This window comes from Saccopteryx leptura, chromosome 5 (genome assembly GCF_036850995.1).
Source record: "Saccopteryx leptura isolate mSacLep1 chromosome 5, mSacLep1_pri_phased_curated, whole genome shotgun sequence".
Classification (NCBI taxonomy): Eukaryota; Metazoa; Chordata; class Mammalia; order Chiroptera; family Emballonuridae; genus Saccopteryx; species Saccopteryx leptura.
The window spans coordinates 211,186,408-211,200,297 of NC_089507.1; the positions used below are offsets into that span (position 1 = coordinate 211,186,408).

At 47.5% G+C, this 13,890-nt stretch overlaps 1 protein-coding gene across 1 annotated transcript in view; it reads left to right on the forward strand.

Annotated features, from left to right (window-relative positions):
- Window positions 1-11,099, forward strand: part of NDRG3 (NDRG family member 3) — a 65,757-nt gene extending 54,658 nt beyond the window's left edge. The window contains exons 11-16 of the mRNA XM_066383866.1: window positions 757-822; window positions 939-990; window positions 4,234-4,281; window positions 6,490-6,525; window positions 6,962-7,013; window positions 9,548-11,099. Coding sequence (XP_066239963.1) covers window positions 757-822; window positions 939-990; window positions 4,234-4,281; window positions 6,490-6,525; window positions 6,962-7,013; window positions 9,548-9,729 — 436 coding nt within the window. The 3' untranslated portion in view covers window positions 9,730-11,099. The remainder of the gene's footprint in view (window positions 1-756; window positions 823-938; window positions 991-4,233; window positions 4,282-6,489; window positions 6,526-6,961; window positions 7,014-9,547) is intronic.
- The last annotated feature ends 2,791 nt before the right edge of the window (window positions 11,100-13,890 follow it).

Here is a 13,890-nt window from a genome sequence, read left to right on the forward strand (position 1 = left end):
CGGAGAACGGACACTTACGAGAGAGGGGAAGGGGAAATGAACTGCTACTTCTCACGTTGGAGGTTGGGGGTTGCGCGATGGGGTTGCATTCATGCCCTTCGCCACAGTAGAAGAGGAAGGGCTTTCAGACGGATAGGAAAACCCCTTTCAAGAAGAATGAATGAACCGAAGGCTGTTTGGGGCAAGTTCAAATACTGGTTGTAGTTTTTTAGATGTTTTGAGATGAAAAAGTACCTGAAGTTATGTACACACATAAAAACACACAGTTTGAGGTGGCACAGAAAAATACGTGTGGCGGGGAGCAGGTGATTGAAATCGTGGGCCTTGATTCAGCTTTTCTTTGCTGACATCTTGTCATCAGGCAGAAGTAACACATGAACAGAACCTCATTGTTTTTAGTTGAAACCAGAAAGGTTTATTAGTAATTATGTTAGTTACAAGGAAAATGCTCCCCCCATTTCCCTTCTCTTAAGGAATTTATTCCTATAAACCAGTTGGAAAAGGAAATACTTAGGGCTTGAGGATTTCAATAGCGTTGCCATTGAGTTTTCAAGTTGCCTCCTCTAGCACCCTGCGGAGTCCCTCAGGGCGGAGCTGGGGCCGCGTTCCTGCTGTGTACCAGCTAGGGGGCTACTTGTGACGCAGCACTCGAGATAGTTGTTACATTCCTGAAGTATTTTGGTTTTCATGACCAGGGAATAACCGAGTTGTCATGACTTTACCTGAAAACAGCATTGCTTCCTTTGTTCTCTCTAGCCGAAGAGACCTGGAGATCGAAAGACCCCTGCTGGGCCAAAATGATAACAAGTCCAAGACCTTGAAGTGAGTCCTGAGTTTCCCTGCTAGCTTGCTGGCTGTCCTTGTCTCTCAGAGGAATGCAGGGTTCAGTGGAGCACATTTTGCTTGCTGAGTGTCGCCTCTTATTTTGGCTTCCACAGGTGTTCCACTTTGTTGGTGGTAGGGGACAATTCACCCGCAGTCGAGGCTGTGGTAAGTATGTCCTGATGTTGTGAAGATGAATGAGAGTAAGATGTGTGATTATAGCACGCTGGCTGTTGCATGAAAAACAGGTGGTAAACACTAGTTTTTGTTACTTCGGATCACACGGATCAGGGCTTGCTCTTTCTTACTCAGTTTGGAAAATGCACTCCTCATTGGTCACTAGATTTCATCAGAAGGGATTGGTTCACCTTGTGCCAAAGAGTTCAGCTAAAGCACCATTAGCTTCCTGTCATACTCTCTGGTAGCCTCGGCCTCCTGCAGCCACTGTCAGTCCGGAACTGCGTGGTCAGGCCTGAAGGCAGCTGGAGCTGGGTGCTTCTCCCTCCCTCCCTCCCAAGCACATAGCACGCTGGTAAAAATAATATATGCTCATTGGAGAAAACATTAAAAAACTGGAAAATAGAAGAACTTGAGAAAAAGTCATGATCTGATTACCTAAAGACAAACTTCATCCTCTTTTTTTTTTTTTTTTTTTTTTGTATTTTTCTGAAGTGAGAAAGGGGGGTGGCAGAGAGACAGATTCCTGCATGCCGCCGATCAGGATCCACCCAGCATGCCCACTAAGGGGCAATGCTCTGCTGGGACCAGAGCCATTCTAGCGCCTGAGGCGGAGACCATGGAGCCGTCCTCAGCGCCCGGACCAACTTTGCTCCCATGGAGCCTTGGCTGCGGGAGGAGGAGAGAGAGATAGAAGGGGTGGGGGGGAAGGGTGGAGAAGCAGATGGGCGCTTCTCCTGTGTGCCCTGACCAGGAATCTAACCCGGGACTTCCACATGCCAGGCCGATGCTCTACCACTGAGCCAACTGGCCAGGGCCATTCAGCATCAGTTTTTGAGCTTCCCTTCTTTGCTTAATGCTATGGAGAATACAAAAATGAGTAAGATGGGTCTCTGTATTTGGGGAGCTGGGAAGAGTGTAGACATGTCAAAAAATAACCATTATGCCTGATCAGGCAGTGGTACAATGGATAGAGCGTTGGACTGGGACATGGAGGACCCAGGTTCGAAACTCCAAGGTCGCCGGCTTGAGCCAGAAGGTCACTGGCTTGAGTTCCTGTCTGTCTGTCCCTGTCGCTCTCTCTGACTCGGTCACTTTTTTTTGTTTTGTTTTCTAGAGACAATTGTGCTTAGCTAGCAGATACAGAGACTTCTTACAAAGTTAAAAGAGTTATAAAGTGGTGAACCAAGGAAAGCTTGATTTATTATATTAAATCCAGACTTGGGAGTGTTTATTCTTCCAGAAAACATTTATTGCATATCTGCTGTGTTCTAAGCACTATGCCTGGCAGTTTTTAAATTTGCCCTTTAGGGTTCATGCATATCGTATAGTAAACTAGTATGTTTGTTTATCACTGCCTGCACTGTTATTTGTATAGAGCAGAAGCTTTGATCTGGTGATCCTGGCTTTTTAAGTCATCCGCTGATTTTAAGAGTTTTGTGTGCCTGCCCATAAACAATCCCCAGAGCAAACGCCCAGCTGGATTACTGGTCCTTTCCTCAGTATTTCAGCAACTCCCTGTCTCGCTGCCTCTGCAGCGTGTCATACAGGCCACTGCTGGTGACTTTCTTTAAAGAGCTCCAATGCTGTCACCTCAGAGACCTCCCGTGGCTTGTTGCCTTCCACCATGGGCTCCAGTCGGCCTCCCCAGCCTCGCCCCGCATGCATCCACACAGCGCTCCTGTAACAGCACCCACCACCCATGTTCTGCACGTGCACGTCACGTGTCCTGGGTCTTTGTTTATGCTAGTTCCTGACTCTGGAAGCCTTCACCACCCACTCCTTCTTACTGTGTCTCTAGACAGTCTGCTTACCCTTCTGTACTCACTCAGCTGTGACATTTTCAAGTGATGTCATTCTGCCTTGTATTACGTTTTCACCCCGTTAGATTCCAAACTCTTAATATGCGGTCTTTGTAAGTCTGTGTTTGGCAAGCGTGTGTAAAGGTGAGAAATCCAGCTGATCAAATTGTCTGGAAAACATTGCTGAACCTAGATTTTCTCCCCAAAACCTGTATTTTGAGGCCCCTGCCTTTATGGATACAGGAGTACAAAGATACCAAACATGGAAATATACAGGGTTGTTTTTCTTTCTTTTTTGTAAATTGATTTTAGAGAGAGAGAAAGGGAGAGAGAGAGAGAGAGAAAGAGACAGGAACATCGATCTGTTCCTGTATGTGCCCTGATCAGGGATCAAAACAGCAACCTCCATGCTTTCGGACGACGCTCTAGCCAACTGAGCTATCTGGCCAGGGAAATACAGAAGGTTGTAATTCTTTATTTTGATGACTGTTGTGAGAGAAAAACCATAGAGGGTTCAATGTTAGACGGGACAGCCAAAAAGACCTTGAGGCAGAAAAGAGGGTGTAAGGAATGACAAACCCACCACCTCCAGGGCATAGGAAAGGGCTAAGAAATGGGCAGGGTAGGTGCACAGGGCTAGGACAGGGCCAGTTGTGCTGGGAAGCCATCAAAACCCCAGCAGGTGACCACAGCCATGGGTCTAGTTCACTTTTTAAAGAAGTAGGTAACTTGCCCCTCATATTATGTAAGGCAGTAGGAGGAATTAGATTCAACATGTAGTTCTTTAAAGACTCTACTTATAACTGATTCAGAAAATGAAATTAGCCCTGGCTGGATAACTCAGTTGGTTAGAGCATCAACCCAAGTTGCAGGTTTGATCCCTGGTCAGGGCACATACTGTATAAGAATCAACCAATGAGTGCATAAATGAATGGAATAACAAATCGATGTCTCTTCCCTACCCCACCTACCAAGATAAATACATTAAAAAAAAAATTTTTTTTTAGGGCCCTGGCCATGTGGCTCAGTAGACAAAGCATCATCCCAGCACACCGGGATTGCAGGTTGGACCCCAGTCAGGGCACATAGGAGAAGCAGTCAATGAATGCACAACAAATGGAACGACTAAGTGGAACAATGAGTTGATGCTTCTCTCTCTCTCTCTCTCTCTCTCTCTCTCTCAGTCAATCAATGGAAGATTTTTGTTTAATTATAAAAAAGAAAAGGAAATTAGCCAGGTTTTTGGATCTATTCAGAAATATCAGATATAAGGTGCACCGTATGAATATATCTCCCATTTTGTATTTTGGTAATTTCTTTGGCTAATTCAGTCACCTGCAGACTGAGCTGTTGATCCTGGAAAAGCATTTTCGTGCCAAGCCATTTCTTACATTTCTAGCACTTCATAAGATTCTCTCTTTTTTTTTTTTAGGTTGAATGCAATTCTCGCCTGAACCCTATAAATACAACGTTGCTAAAGGTAATGTGTGTTCTTTCCTTATTGCCAGCCATTTGTGAATAGATTATACATGGTTCAGATTACTCTATTTCTGGGGTAGTTGCCTAGAAAGAAGGAAAGCTTTTTTCTACCTCTCTGAGATTCTCTCATTCTCTCTCTCTCTTTCCCATTGATTTGAGAGAGAGAGAGAGAGAGAGAGAAGCATCATCTCACTGTTCCACGTAGTTGTTCCACTTAGTTGTGAACCCACTGGCTGCTTCTCAGCCCTGACCAGGGCTTGAGGCACACCGGGCAGTGCTTTATCCACTGGGCCACCTGGCCAGGGCCTCGTTCTCTCTCGTTTAAAATTTATTTTTTTCCTGAATATATTCTCACTGTAGAAAATTGAGAAATAGAGAAAAAATAGGAAGATTAAAATATAGTTACCCATAATCCTATACCCAAAGGGAACCTCTGGCGAAAATATTGATGTCTTACTTGTTTTTAGATCATTAAGAGGATAGGATAGTGATAGTCCTGTATCTGTTTTACTCAGCTCTTTGACATGCACATTTTCCCATGTCATTATAAACTTGATCAGCATTATTTAGTTTTGTGAGGATTAAGACAACGGATGAAATTTTTTACATGCTAACTCCTATTGTTTTAGTAAGGAGGCTTCCAATGACCTTCCAACAAGAAGAGTGAAGACATTTTTGTTCTCTAGGGCAAATAGAGAGCAACTCTTGCACTACATCTTTAGGGTTAGTATCCAGTTTCTCTCCCTTTCGACTGTACTCCAGGCAAGAATGCCCACCTTGCTCTTTTTGTAGAGGCTCTAGGAAAATGTTCAGGAACCCGAGCTTCTTGTTTAAAGTTGGGTTACTGTAGATTTCACTGCTTATTTTGTGGTGCTCACTGAGGCTCTCTAAGCCTGAAACACCTGCTTGTCTCCCTTTCTCTCTGAAGTGAGCTTGAGAGGAAAGTGCCCCCAGAGCAGCTCATAGTTCCTGGAACTATAGCATGAGGTTAGTACTCTGACGTGACAAAACGAAGTCTTCTAGGGTCCGGGTGATTGAACTTGACTAAAAGACAGATTTTTCTTTTCTTTTCTTTTCTTTTCTTTAAGTATGTGGTTTCAAATTAGTTTTTCACTGCAGGTTTGAAGTCATATTTGAAAAACAGAAAAGTGAACCCTACAGTAGATATAGACGTGGTTATTTCTGGGCAGAAATGGCCATCTACAACAGCATGAGGGAACCGACTCTAGCTATCTGATAGACATCAGGCCTGGAAATAGTCTCTCCCAGTACTTTCTTTCTGCCTATGGCAACTGCTCTATGGCACTAATCAGAGTTTGACTCCTAAACATCATGAAAATATAACCTGCTCCTGTTAGGTCTGTTTTATCCTTAAATCAGGTTAAATGTTTGTTCTTGCTCTTATGCTTAGAATTTTCAGGGGTCTGTTTCTTGTTAACCTCAAATTTCTATCTTCTGTGGTCTCCCATCTGCTAAATAATAGTCCCTCCCTCAAGCAAAGTTTTTGGGCTAGTGAACAGAAACCATGGGTTTACATCTCTTTTTTAAATGCCAGTCAGCCTGAATTGGATCCTGTCTGAGTACCGAATGCATAACATCTGGAAGGAAGAGGGTGGGCTTGTGGTTGGCCAGCATCCCCTAGAAATAGTGTTATCTGCAGCGCCCAGAAGCTTGTTGGAGATGCAAGCTCTTGAGGGCCCCCCCACACACACACACACAGAATTTCTAGAGCAGGAACTCAAGAATCTTGAGTTTTGCCTGACCAAGCGGTGGTGCAGTGTATAGAGCATCAACCTGGGATGCTGAGGTCCCAATTTCAAAATTCGAGGTCGCCAGCTTGAGCACAGGGTCATCAACATGATCCCAAGGTCGCTGGCTTGAGCAAGGGGTCACTGGCTCAGCTGTAGCCCACCAGTCAAGGCACATAGGAAAAACCAATCAGTGAACAACTAAGGAGCCACAACGAACAATTGATGCTTCTAATCTCTCTCTCTTCCTGTCTCTATCTGTCCTTCTCTCTGACTCTCTCTCTGTCTCTGTCACACACAAGAAAAAGTGCACTGAGAAGATGTATACACACTTGGATACAGTTAAACATTAAGTTAAGGAACCTAAAGTTCAATCCTCCCTGTTAGAAAGGACTTGTGGATATTCGGAGCATTTCCTTTAAGTCCAAGTCCCAGTTGACTCACATATTTTTCTCTTCTAGATGGCAGACTGTGGTGGACTGCCCCAAGTAGTTCAGGTAAGGAAATTTTTTTTTAAAGTACTTCTTTGACTCTGTCCCTCATTGCCTATACAAAAATTAATGCCTTCTTGCCTGACCAGGTGGTGGCGCAGTGGATAGAGCATCAGACTGGGATGCAGAGGACCCAGGTTCGAGACCCCGAGGTCGCCAGCTTGAGCACAGGCTCATCTGGTTTGAGTAAAAGCTCACCAGCTTGGACCCAAGGTCACTGGCTTGAGCAAGGGGTTACTCGGTGTGCTGTAGCCCCATGGTCAAGGCACATATATATGAGAAAGCAATCAATGAACAACTAAGGTGTCGCAACGAAAAACTAATAATTGATGCTTCTCTTCTCTCTCTGTTCCTGTCTGTCTGTCCCTATGTATCCCTCTCTCTGACTCTGTCTCTGTAAAAAAAAAAAAAAAAATTAATGCCTTCTTATTTTGTCCCCTAGCCTGGGAAGCTCACCGAAGCTTTCAAGTACTTTTTGCAAGGAATGGGCTACAGTGAGTAGTACACAGTTTTCTACCTAACAAAGGGTTATTGATGATGGGGTCATTTTGACATGTTGTGGGAGTCCACAGTTCCCAGGGAATACCTGTGTGCTAGCCAGCCTGGAGTCAAGTAGAATCCAAAATGTTTCTGGAACGTTCATCTGTGTGTGTACATATGTATATATGTGTGATGAGCTAACACACTATTAATCACTTAGCAGTTATATGCCAAGCACTTTGTATTTATAACTTTTAGAGGTAAGATCTGTTGTTAGTACTCTTTTGTAAAAGAAGACATTGAGGCTCAAAAGGCTAAAAGCACATTTCCCAGGGAATAATTCAGCCACAGAATCACCATTCAAACCCTGGTGGTCAGGTTTCCAGAGCGCTTGTTTTCAACCATTAAAGCTTAGGCTGGCCTAGCAGTGAGTCTGAAATTATGATTTGCGTTTGAACTCAGCTGGTTGGTTGACGACTCCTGGCCCAGAGAAACAAAATGGTGACCAGAGAAGACAAGAGTAGTGTCCTCCACCACAGGAGATGAACTTACAAAGTGCTTGAGAGTGAGTCCAAGGATATGTCCATGCCGCGTGCCGCTGTTCTGTTCTCTTATATTGTGAGACCCCTGGGCCTTCTCATTTGTCACAGAATATCTATACTCGCTGTATTCATGGAGTTTTAACAAGAAAAACTCCTCCGTGCAGGTAGAGAGCTGTTTGCACAGAAGCGTGGTCTTCTCCTGTCTTTGGTATTGGTGTGGATAACAGCCACTGGGCACAGGCCAGGTGCCTGGGTTCAACCCTGTGCCCGGCAGGTGGACTGTGTATGTGTTGTCTACAGTGGCTGTGTGGTCCCTGTCTGGTCTGTCACCAGCTGAGCCCACACCGTGTCCCTCTGGGTCACTGGGAGGCACGGAAGTCCCTTTCCTAGCCAGGTCTCTCATCCCTGTCCTAGGAGACAGCTGACCTTCCAGCTCATTTCTAATCCAAAGCAGGGGTGGCTGTTGGTAGTGGCAGGGAAAACAGTTACTTTTTTTTTTTTTTTAATTCATTTTAGAGAGGAAAGGGAGAGAGAGAGAAGGGGGGGAGGAGCTGGAAGCATCAATTCCCATATGTGCCTTGACCAGGCAAGGCCAGGGTTTCGAACCGGCGATCTCAGCATTTCCAGGTCAACGCTTTATCCACTGCGCCACCACAGGTCAGGCCGAAAACAGTTACTTTTGACTCATTGAGAGAAGTCACATCTCAGATGCTATTGAAGCATCAGTCAGCCTTACCTCCTCTCGGCAACCTTAAAATAAAACTTCATCCCTGGCTTAGGATATTCTGTCAGTATCTGCTGGACAGCTGAGGTTGCCACTTGGCACTCTTAGGTCACTAACGTGCCTTTTCCTGTGTCCACCTGCTTCCAGTCCCGTATGTGCAGCTCAGTCACCTGAGCACCGAGTCAGGTACCTTCCCCTGTGCTGGCTCTTCCCTGCCCCTGCCTCCAGCCACGCTCTCTGGCTGCACTGGCTGCCTGCAGCATGTCCGCGGTGTTCTGTGCAGTGAGAGCCCGATAGAACGGGCTCCTCGTGCCCCAGAAGGGTCAGCCTGTAGGTCCGGCCCAGGCCCCAGGAAGGAAGGGAGGGGCGGGTTATTCTATCCAGGCTCCCTCTCGTCATCCCACATTGAGATACTGAGACTTTATAGGCAGGACCCCTCTTCTGCCATTACCTCTGGATCCTTGCCTTAACCCCCAAGCACAGGAATCAAAGGGCACCCTTGATTCTAAATAAGATCATCAGAGTCTGTGCCCAGAAAATTCTGCAGGTGATAGCATCTTTTGACCTCGGCATTGAAATAACTGCTGGGGAATGGCTTCTGCTTCAGAAAGATAGGCAAGGAGGTTATGCCAGGTAAGGCCCTGTTCTGGCCAAGTTGGAGGACCTTAGGATCAGAGCAGTGGCAGAGCAGGGTCTGAGTTGAACGCCCCACCCAGGACCCTTCCCTCTCAGGCCACCTGTACCTCACGCCTGTGCAGAGTCCAGCTCCTGCCTCCCTACCCCCGCCCCCCGCCCCTTCCTACGTGTCTGCTCCCCAGGCAGTGAGGGTAGCCTGTGCACACGGGTGGCAGTCTTGTTGTATCGGGCTTGCACTGTTTGTGAAACACCTCCATACTTGTGTGGTTTGTCTTTCTTTTGGTTTAGTCTTGCATGCACTGCAGGTTTTGGTACCTATGTGGGTTCCCAAAGCCTCCTTCCTAATTACTCACGATTAGTGGCATAGGCATAGAGCTAGGAGGCTCTACTCTGAACTCAGGTTTCCCCTTGTTCTGCTGTGGACTAGAATCTGCTGAGATTCCAACCAGATCTAGAGGGTTCGAGCAGCCTTGCCGATAGCCACTCACCTAGAGCAAATAATGCAAAATGAAGATGGCTGTATCTTGTCCTGGGTTTTACCTTAAATGGATTGGGAAAGCTAAATATATAGCGTTTGGTGAAACTTCTGGAGGAACAGAGTTTAACCAGGGCTCCACCTTCCAGTCCTCTTGGTTCTTTCTTACAGTACCATCTGCCAGCATGACCCGGCTCGCCCGATCACGAACGCACTCAACCTCGAGTAGTATCGGCTCTGGAGAAAGTGCCTTCAGCCGATCTGTCACCAGCACTCAGTCAGATGGAACTCAAGAATCCTCTGAGTCCCCTGAGATTCTGGACAGACACCACACCATGGAGTTGTCCTGCTAAGCAGATGCTCCTCCCCCGGACCGGACAAGTCCGTCCTCCTTCGAACGACCACTCCATAGTATGACATTTCATCCAGCAAACGGGCATCTATCTTTAGATCCTGCATGACCACTGACTCTTTCTCTCTGGTATCCTGAGTTGATCGTTCTCTGCCTGCCCGCCCCCCTTTTTGTATGTACCAGGAACCATGTCCATGCTATTACTGTAACATTCCAACATCTTTAGCTGATCAAATCTCCTTCCTTTCTCTTGCCAGCTTTTCCCAACTACGTATCTGATAAGATTCTTTGATCCTGACGTATGTGTGTGAGCACGCGTGTCTGTATTTGTGTGTGCATAGTTCTGTGATTTTAGACATGCTTTCTTGTAGAGCTTCTGCAAAGAACAAAACAAAAAAGGGTATTTTTTTCTTTTGCATTTCCAGTGGTGTTTTGGGGAGAAATAGGCAGAACAGATTTCTAGGTTGGGTAGGTTCTGATTGGTTCCTAATTGGTCAAGAAGATTTGCAAAGTGACTGCTGGAGAGAACAGCTCTGAGGACCATGGAGGATCACAGTTACCGTTTGGACTGTGGATTGATTGTGACCAACGGAAGGGATCCTGTTCCATAGAGAACCAGCGTGGCCAGCCACCTCCTCCCATCTGAGTGAGCTCAGACACTATTCTATAAATAAAAGGGAGGTATATGTACTGTGAGAAGCCCATGGATGGTAAGGTTCTGATGCAACATGGAGTTGTTCCCAGGGAGCAGGTATGGCTTAATTGTTGGGCTCTCTCAGCACAGAAAGGTAGAAAACAAAATGCCAGGCATTTACTTCACTGGAGCAGAGCTGTCTGATGCCACTACCAGACGTCCTCAAGAAAAGCCTCCCACGTCTGTGGCGGACAGTGTCTGTCCCTTCACCATCTGCAAGGGGGGAGGCGTGGCTGAAAACTCGAGGCCCTGCGGAATGGCGGCGGGGAGGGGAGCGGACATTAACAGGATATCACATTTAGTAAGTACAGTCTGGGTCTCAGCAGACTTCATGGAAGCTAAGTGAAACAGATACAACTCACTTCTCGGTAAGATTCTTAATGCTGTGAACTCTCTTTTGTAGGGGGGATGGCGTCCGTCTGTAGGGGCAGTGGTCCAGGTAAAACTGTTGTATTCAGTCTACTATTCTGTGAGTATAGCTGGGCAGAGCATGAAACCAGCTGCCACACAGCCGGGCTGGCTCTTGAGGACACTGCACAGGGTGACACAGTTCCAGATCTTAGGAAGGGGCTTTTCAGTCATAGCGTTTGCTTTCCGCCAAGATAGGGAATGCGTCACTCTGCCAGACTACAACTTTTTACAGATTATTAAATAAAGCTGTATATGTCTCATTGTTACCCATGTGCTGGTCTTATTTCCCTCAAGCCACTCACGGGAGCTCAGGGAGTGCCTGAGTTACTGCATTTGGGCTCCGCGCTGGGCATTTTCACAGCCTCATCGTTACCGCACCCAGTAAAGATAGGAAATCTCGGGGTAAATAATTTGCCTAAAGTCATACCAGAAACCCAGCTGGGATTGAACGAGCCCAAAGTCCACCTCAAACATCCTCTATACGCTCAAACCAAAAGTCACCAGAAGTCCGACCGTGCAGTTCGTGATGGAGGAGGGAAGCTAGGTCTCAGAATGGCGCCCAGTGTCTCGGCTCCGCCGGCTGTGCGGGGTTGCCAGCCCCGCCCCTCAGGAATAGTGCGCAACCACTCGTCGGATCTCAGACCAGGCCGTATTTCTGCGGAAGGGTCTGTGTTTGTACCCACCAAGAATAATAGCAGGAGCCCGCCATCCCAGGTCAGTTTTAAACGACCCAGGAGCTGCTGTTGCCGCAGCACACCATGGTTGCTGTGTCTGTGGGAGGAGCTTGTGGGATCACACAGACTCGGCTCGATCTGGGAGAGGAGATGAAACAGATGCATGTGGACAGATCCAGGTCAGCAAGCTGAGCTCCTGTCATTGCCGCCCCACACAGTTCGGGAGCCGGAGGTGATCTGATGGCGACAGCGCCTCTTAAAACCCGCATGGCTGCAGCCTTTTCAGCCGCACTGGGCACGGATGGCTGCCCGCTCTCCCACCCTGTCCTTGCGCCTGGACTCGGGCCCCACAGACTGCACCTGGCCTGCCCTGGCTGCGCTCGTTTCTCCTCTCGCTTTCATTTCCTTTCTTCCTATTCAGTCCAAAAAAATCTTGGGTGCCTGCCTGCTTTGTGCGAGGAAAGGAGAGTGCCAGGCACACGACACGTGATGGTCATGCGAAGCTCTCCCATGTAAATCATCGCACCCAGTTCCCAGGGCCGCTCCACACAGTGAGCCGTGGTGCGCAGGCAAGGGACAGCTGAGAGCTAAGTGATTTGGCCAAGATCACCTAGCTAAAAAAAGTTCCTAGTTCTTCCACACTCAGAGCATTTTCGTATTTTATTCAACCTTATGCTGAGCACCTTTCTATATGTTTGTTTCTATTGACCCAGTGACTCAGGTGCCTCCCTGAAAGGGAGAGTATAATGTGAGATTGTTTTTGGGGGGGGTTGGGGGGAGGCGTGGGGGGCAGCAGACAGACTCCCGTATGCACCCGACCGGGATCCACCCGGCATGCCCACCAGGGGGCGATGTTCTGTCCATCTGGGGCTTTGCTCCGTTGGGTGGGAGCCATTATAGCGCCTGCAGCAGAGGCCATAGAGCCCCCCTCAACCCCCCTGGGCCAGCTTTGCTCCAGTGGAGCCTTGGCTGCAGGAGGGGAAGAGAGGGACAGAGAAAAAGGAGAGGGTGAAGGATGGAGAAGCAGATGGGCGCTTCTCTATGTGCCCTGGCAAGGAATCAAACCTGAGACTTCCACACGCTGGGCTGACACTCTACTGCTGAGCCAACTGGCCAGGGCCTAGGATTGTTTTCTTTTTGAGACCAGAGCTTCCTACCTCATTCATGAACCTCACCTTGAGGCTGGTCTGAAAAGTTGGTCAGATAACAAGACGGACGTCAGGGTGGCGTGCAGGAAGTAGCAGGAGGGTGAGCCTGTGCTCGGTTCCCTCCCTGCCACAGGCCACATCCGTCAGCAGCCGTCACCCCTTCGGACATCTTAGGACGCATCTCCATTCTGGCTCCTTCAGCTTTCCATGCCAAGTGCTCCAGAGTTCATCTCAAACCAACCTTACCTAGCAGAAAGGGAGAACCTGAATTGGAGTTGGCTATTTCAGTGCAGTGGGTCATTCTATGTTTAAAAACAAAAAATTAGCCCTGGCCAGGTAGGTAGCTCAGTTGGTTAGTGTCAACCTAATATGCCAAGGTTGCAGGTTCAACTCCCAGTTAGCACATACAAGAGCCAACCGATGAATGCATGGAAAGGTGGAAGAACAAATCGATCTTTCTCCCTCCCTCCCTTTTCCTCACCCTCCTCTTCCTTCCTCTCTCTCTAAAATCAATAAATAAAATTTTTTTTAAAAAATTGTCTCTAGGAATACTGAGCCCCTTAAGAAAAGGCAGCAAGTGGTTGTGGTTATTTAGATTTTAAGAAGCTGGGGAGTTTGTTAAGTTTCAGTGACTAAAGGTAACATCAATCAAAAGCAATTATATCAGAGATTCTTTATCCCATTTGAGTGATTCCCGAGGTAGGGATGTGCATCAGTCACCTGGGGGGCTTGTGAAAGATTATTGGCCCCACCCACAGAGTTTCTGATCCAGTAGATCCGAGGATTTACATGTTTAACAAATTCCTGGGTGATGCTGAGGCCGCTGGTCTGGGGAGCACACCTGGAGAACCGCTGCCCAAAGGTCTTGCTCCTCGGAGGGTCTGCAGACCAGCAACCTGGGTATCACCTGGGAGTAGTTAGCAATACAGAATCTCGAACCCTGCCCCAGACCCCCCCCCCCGAACCCGAATCTGCTGCTCAACAAGATCCCTGGGCAATTCCTCTACACGTTAGAGGTTGGGCCCCATTGCTCCAAGGCAGTGCTTCCCAGACTTGCTAGTCAAAGGAAGCTCAACATGTTTAAAATTCAGATTCCTAGGCTGTTCCTCCGGTGACTTGGGTTCAGATGTGGGAGGATTCTGACACAAACAAGCTCCTCAGGTGATTATTATGATCAGAGAACATGGGAAACACCTGTTCATTTACCTTGGTTCTGTGTTCCTGGGGCAAGTCCA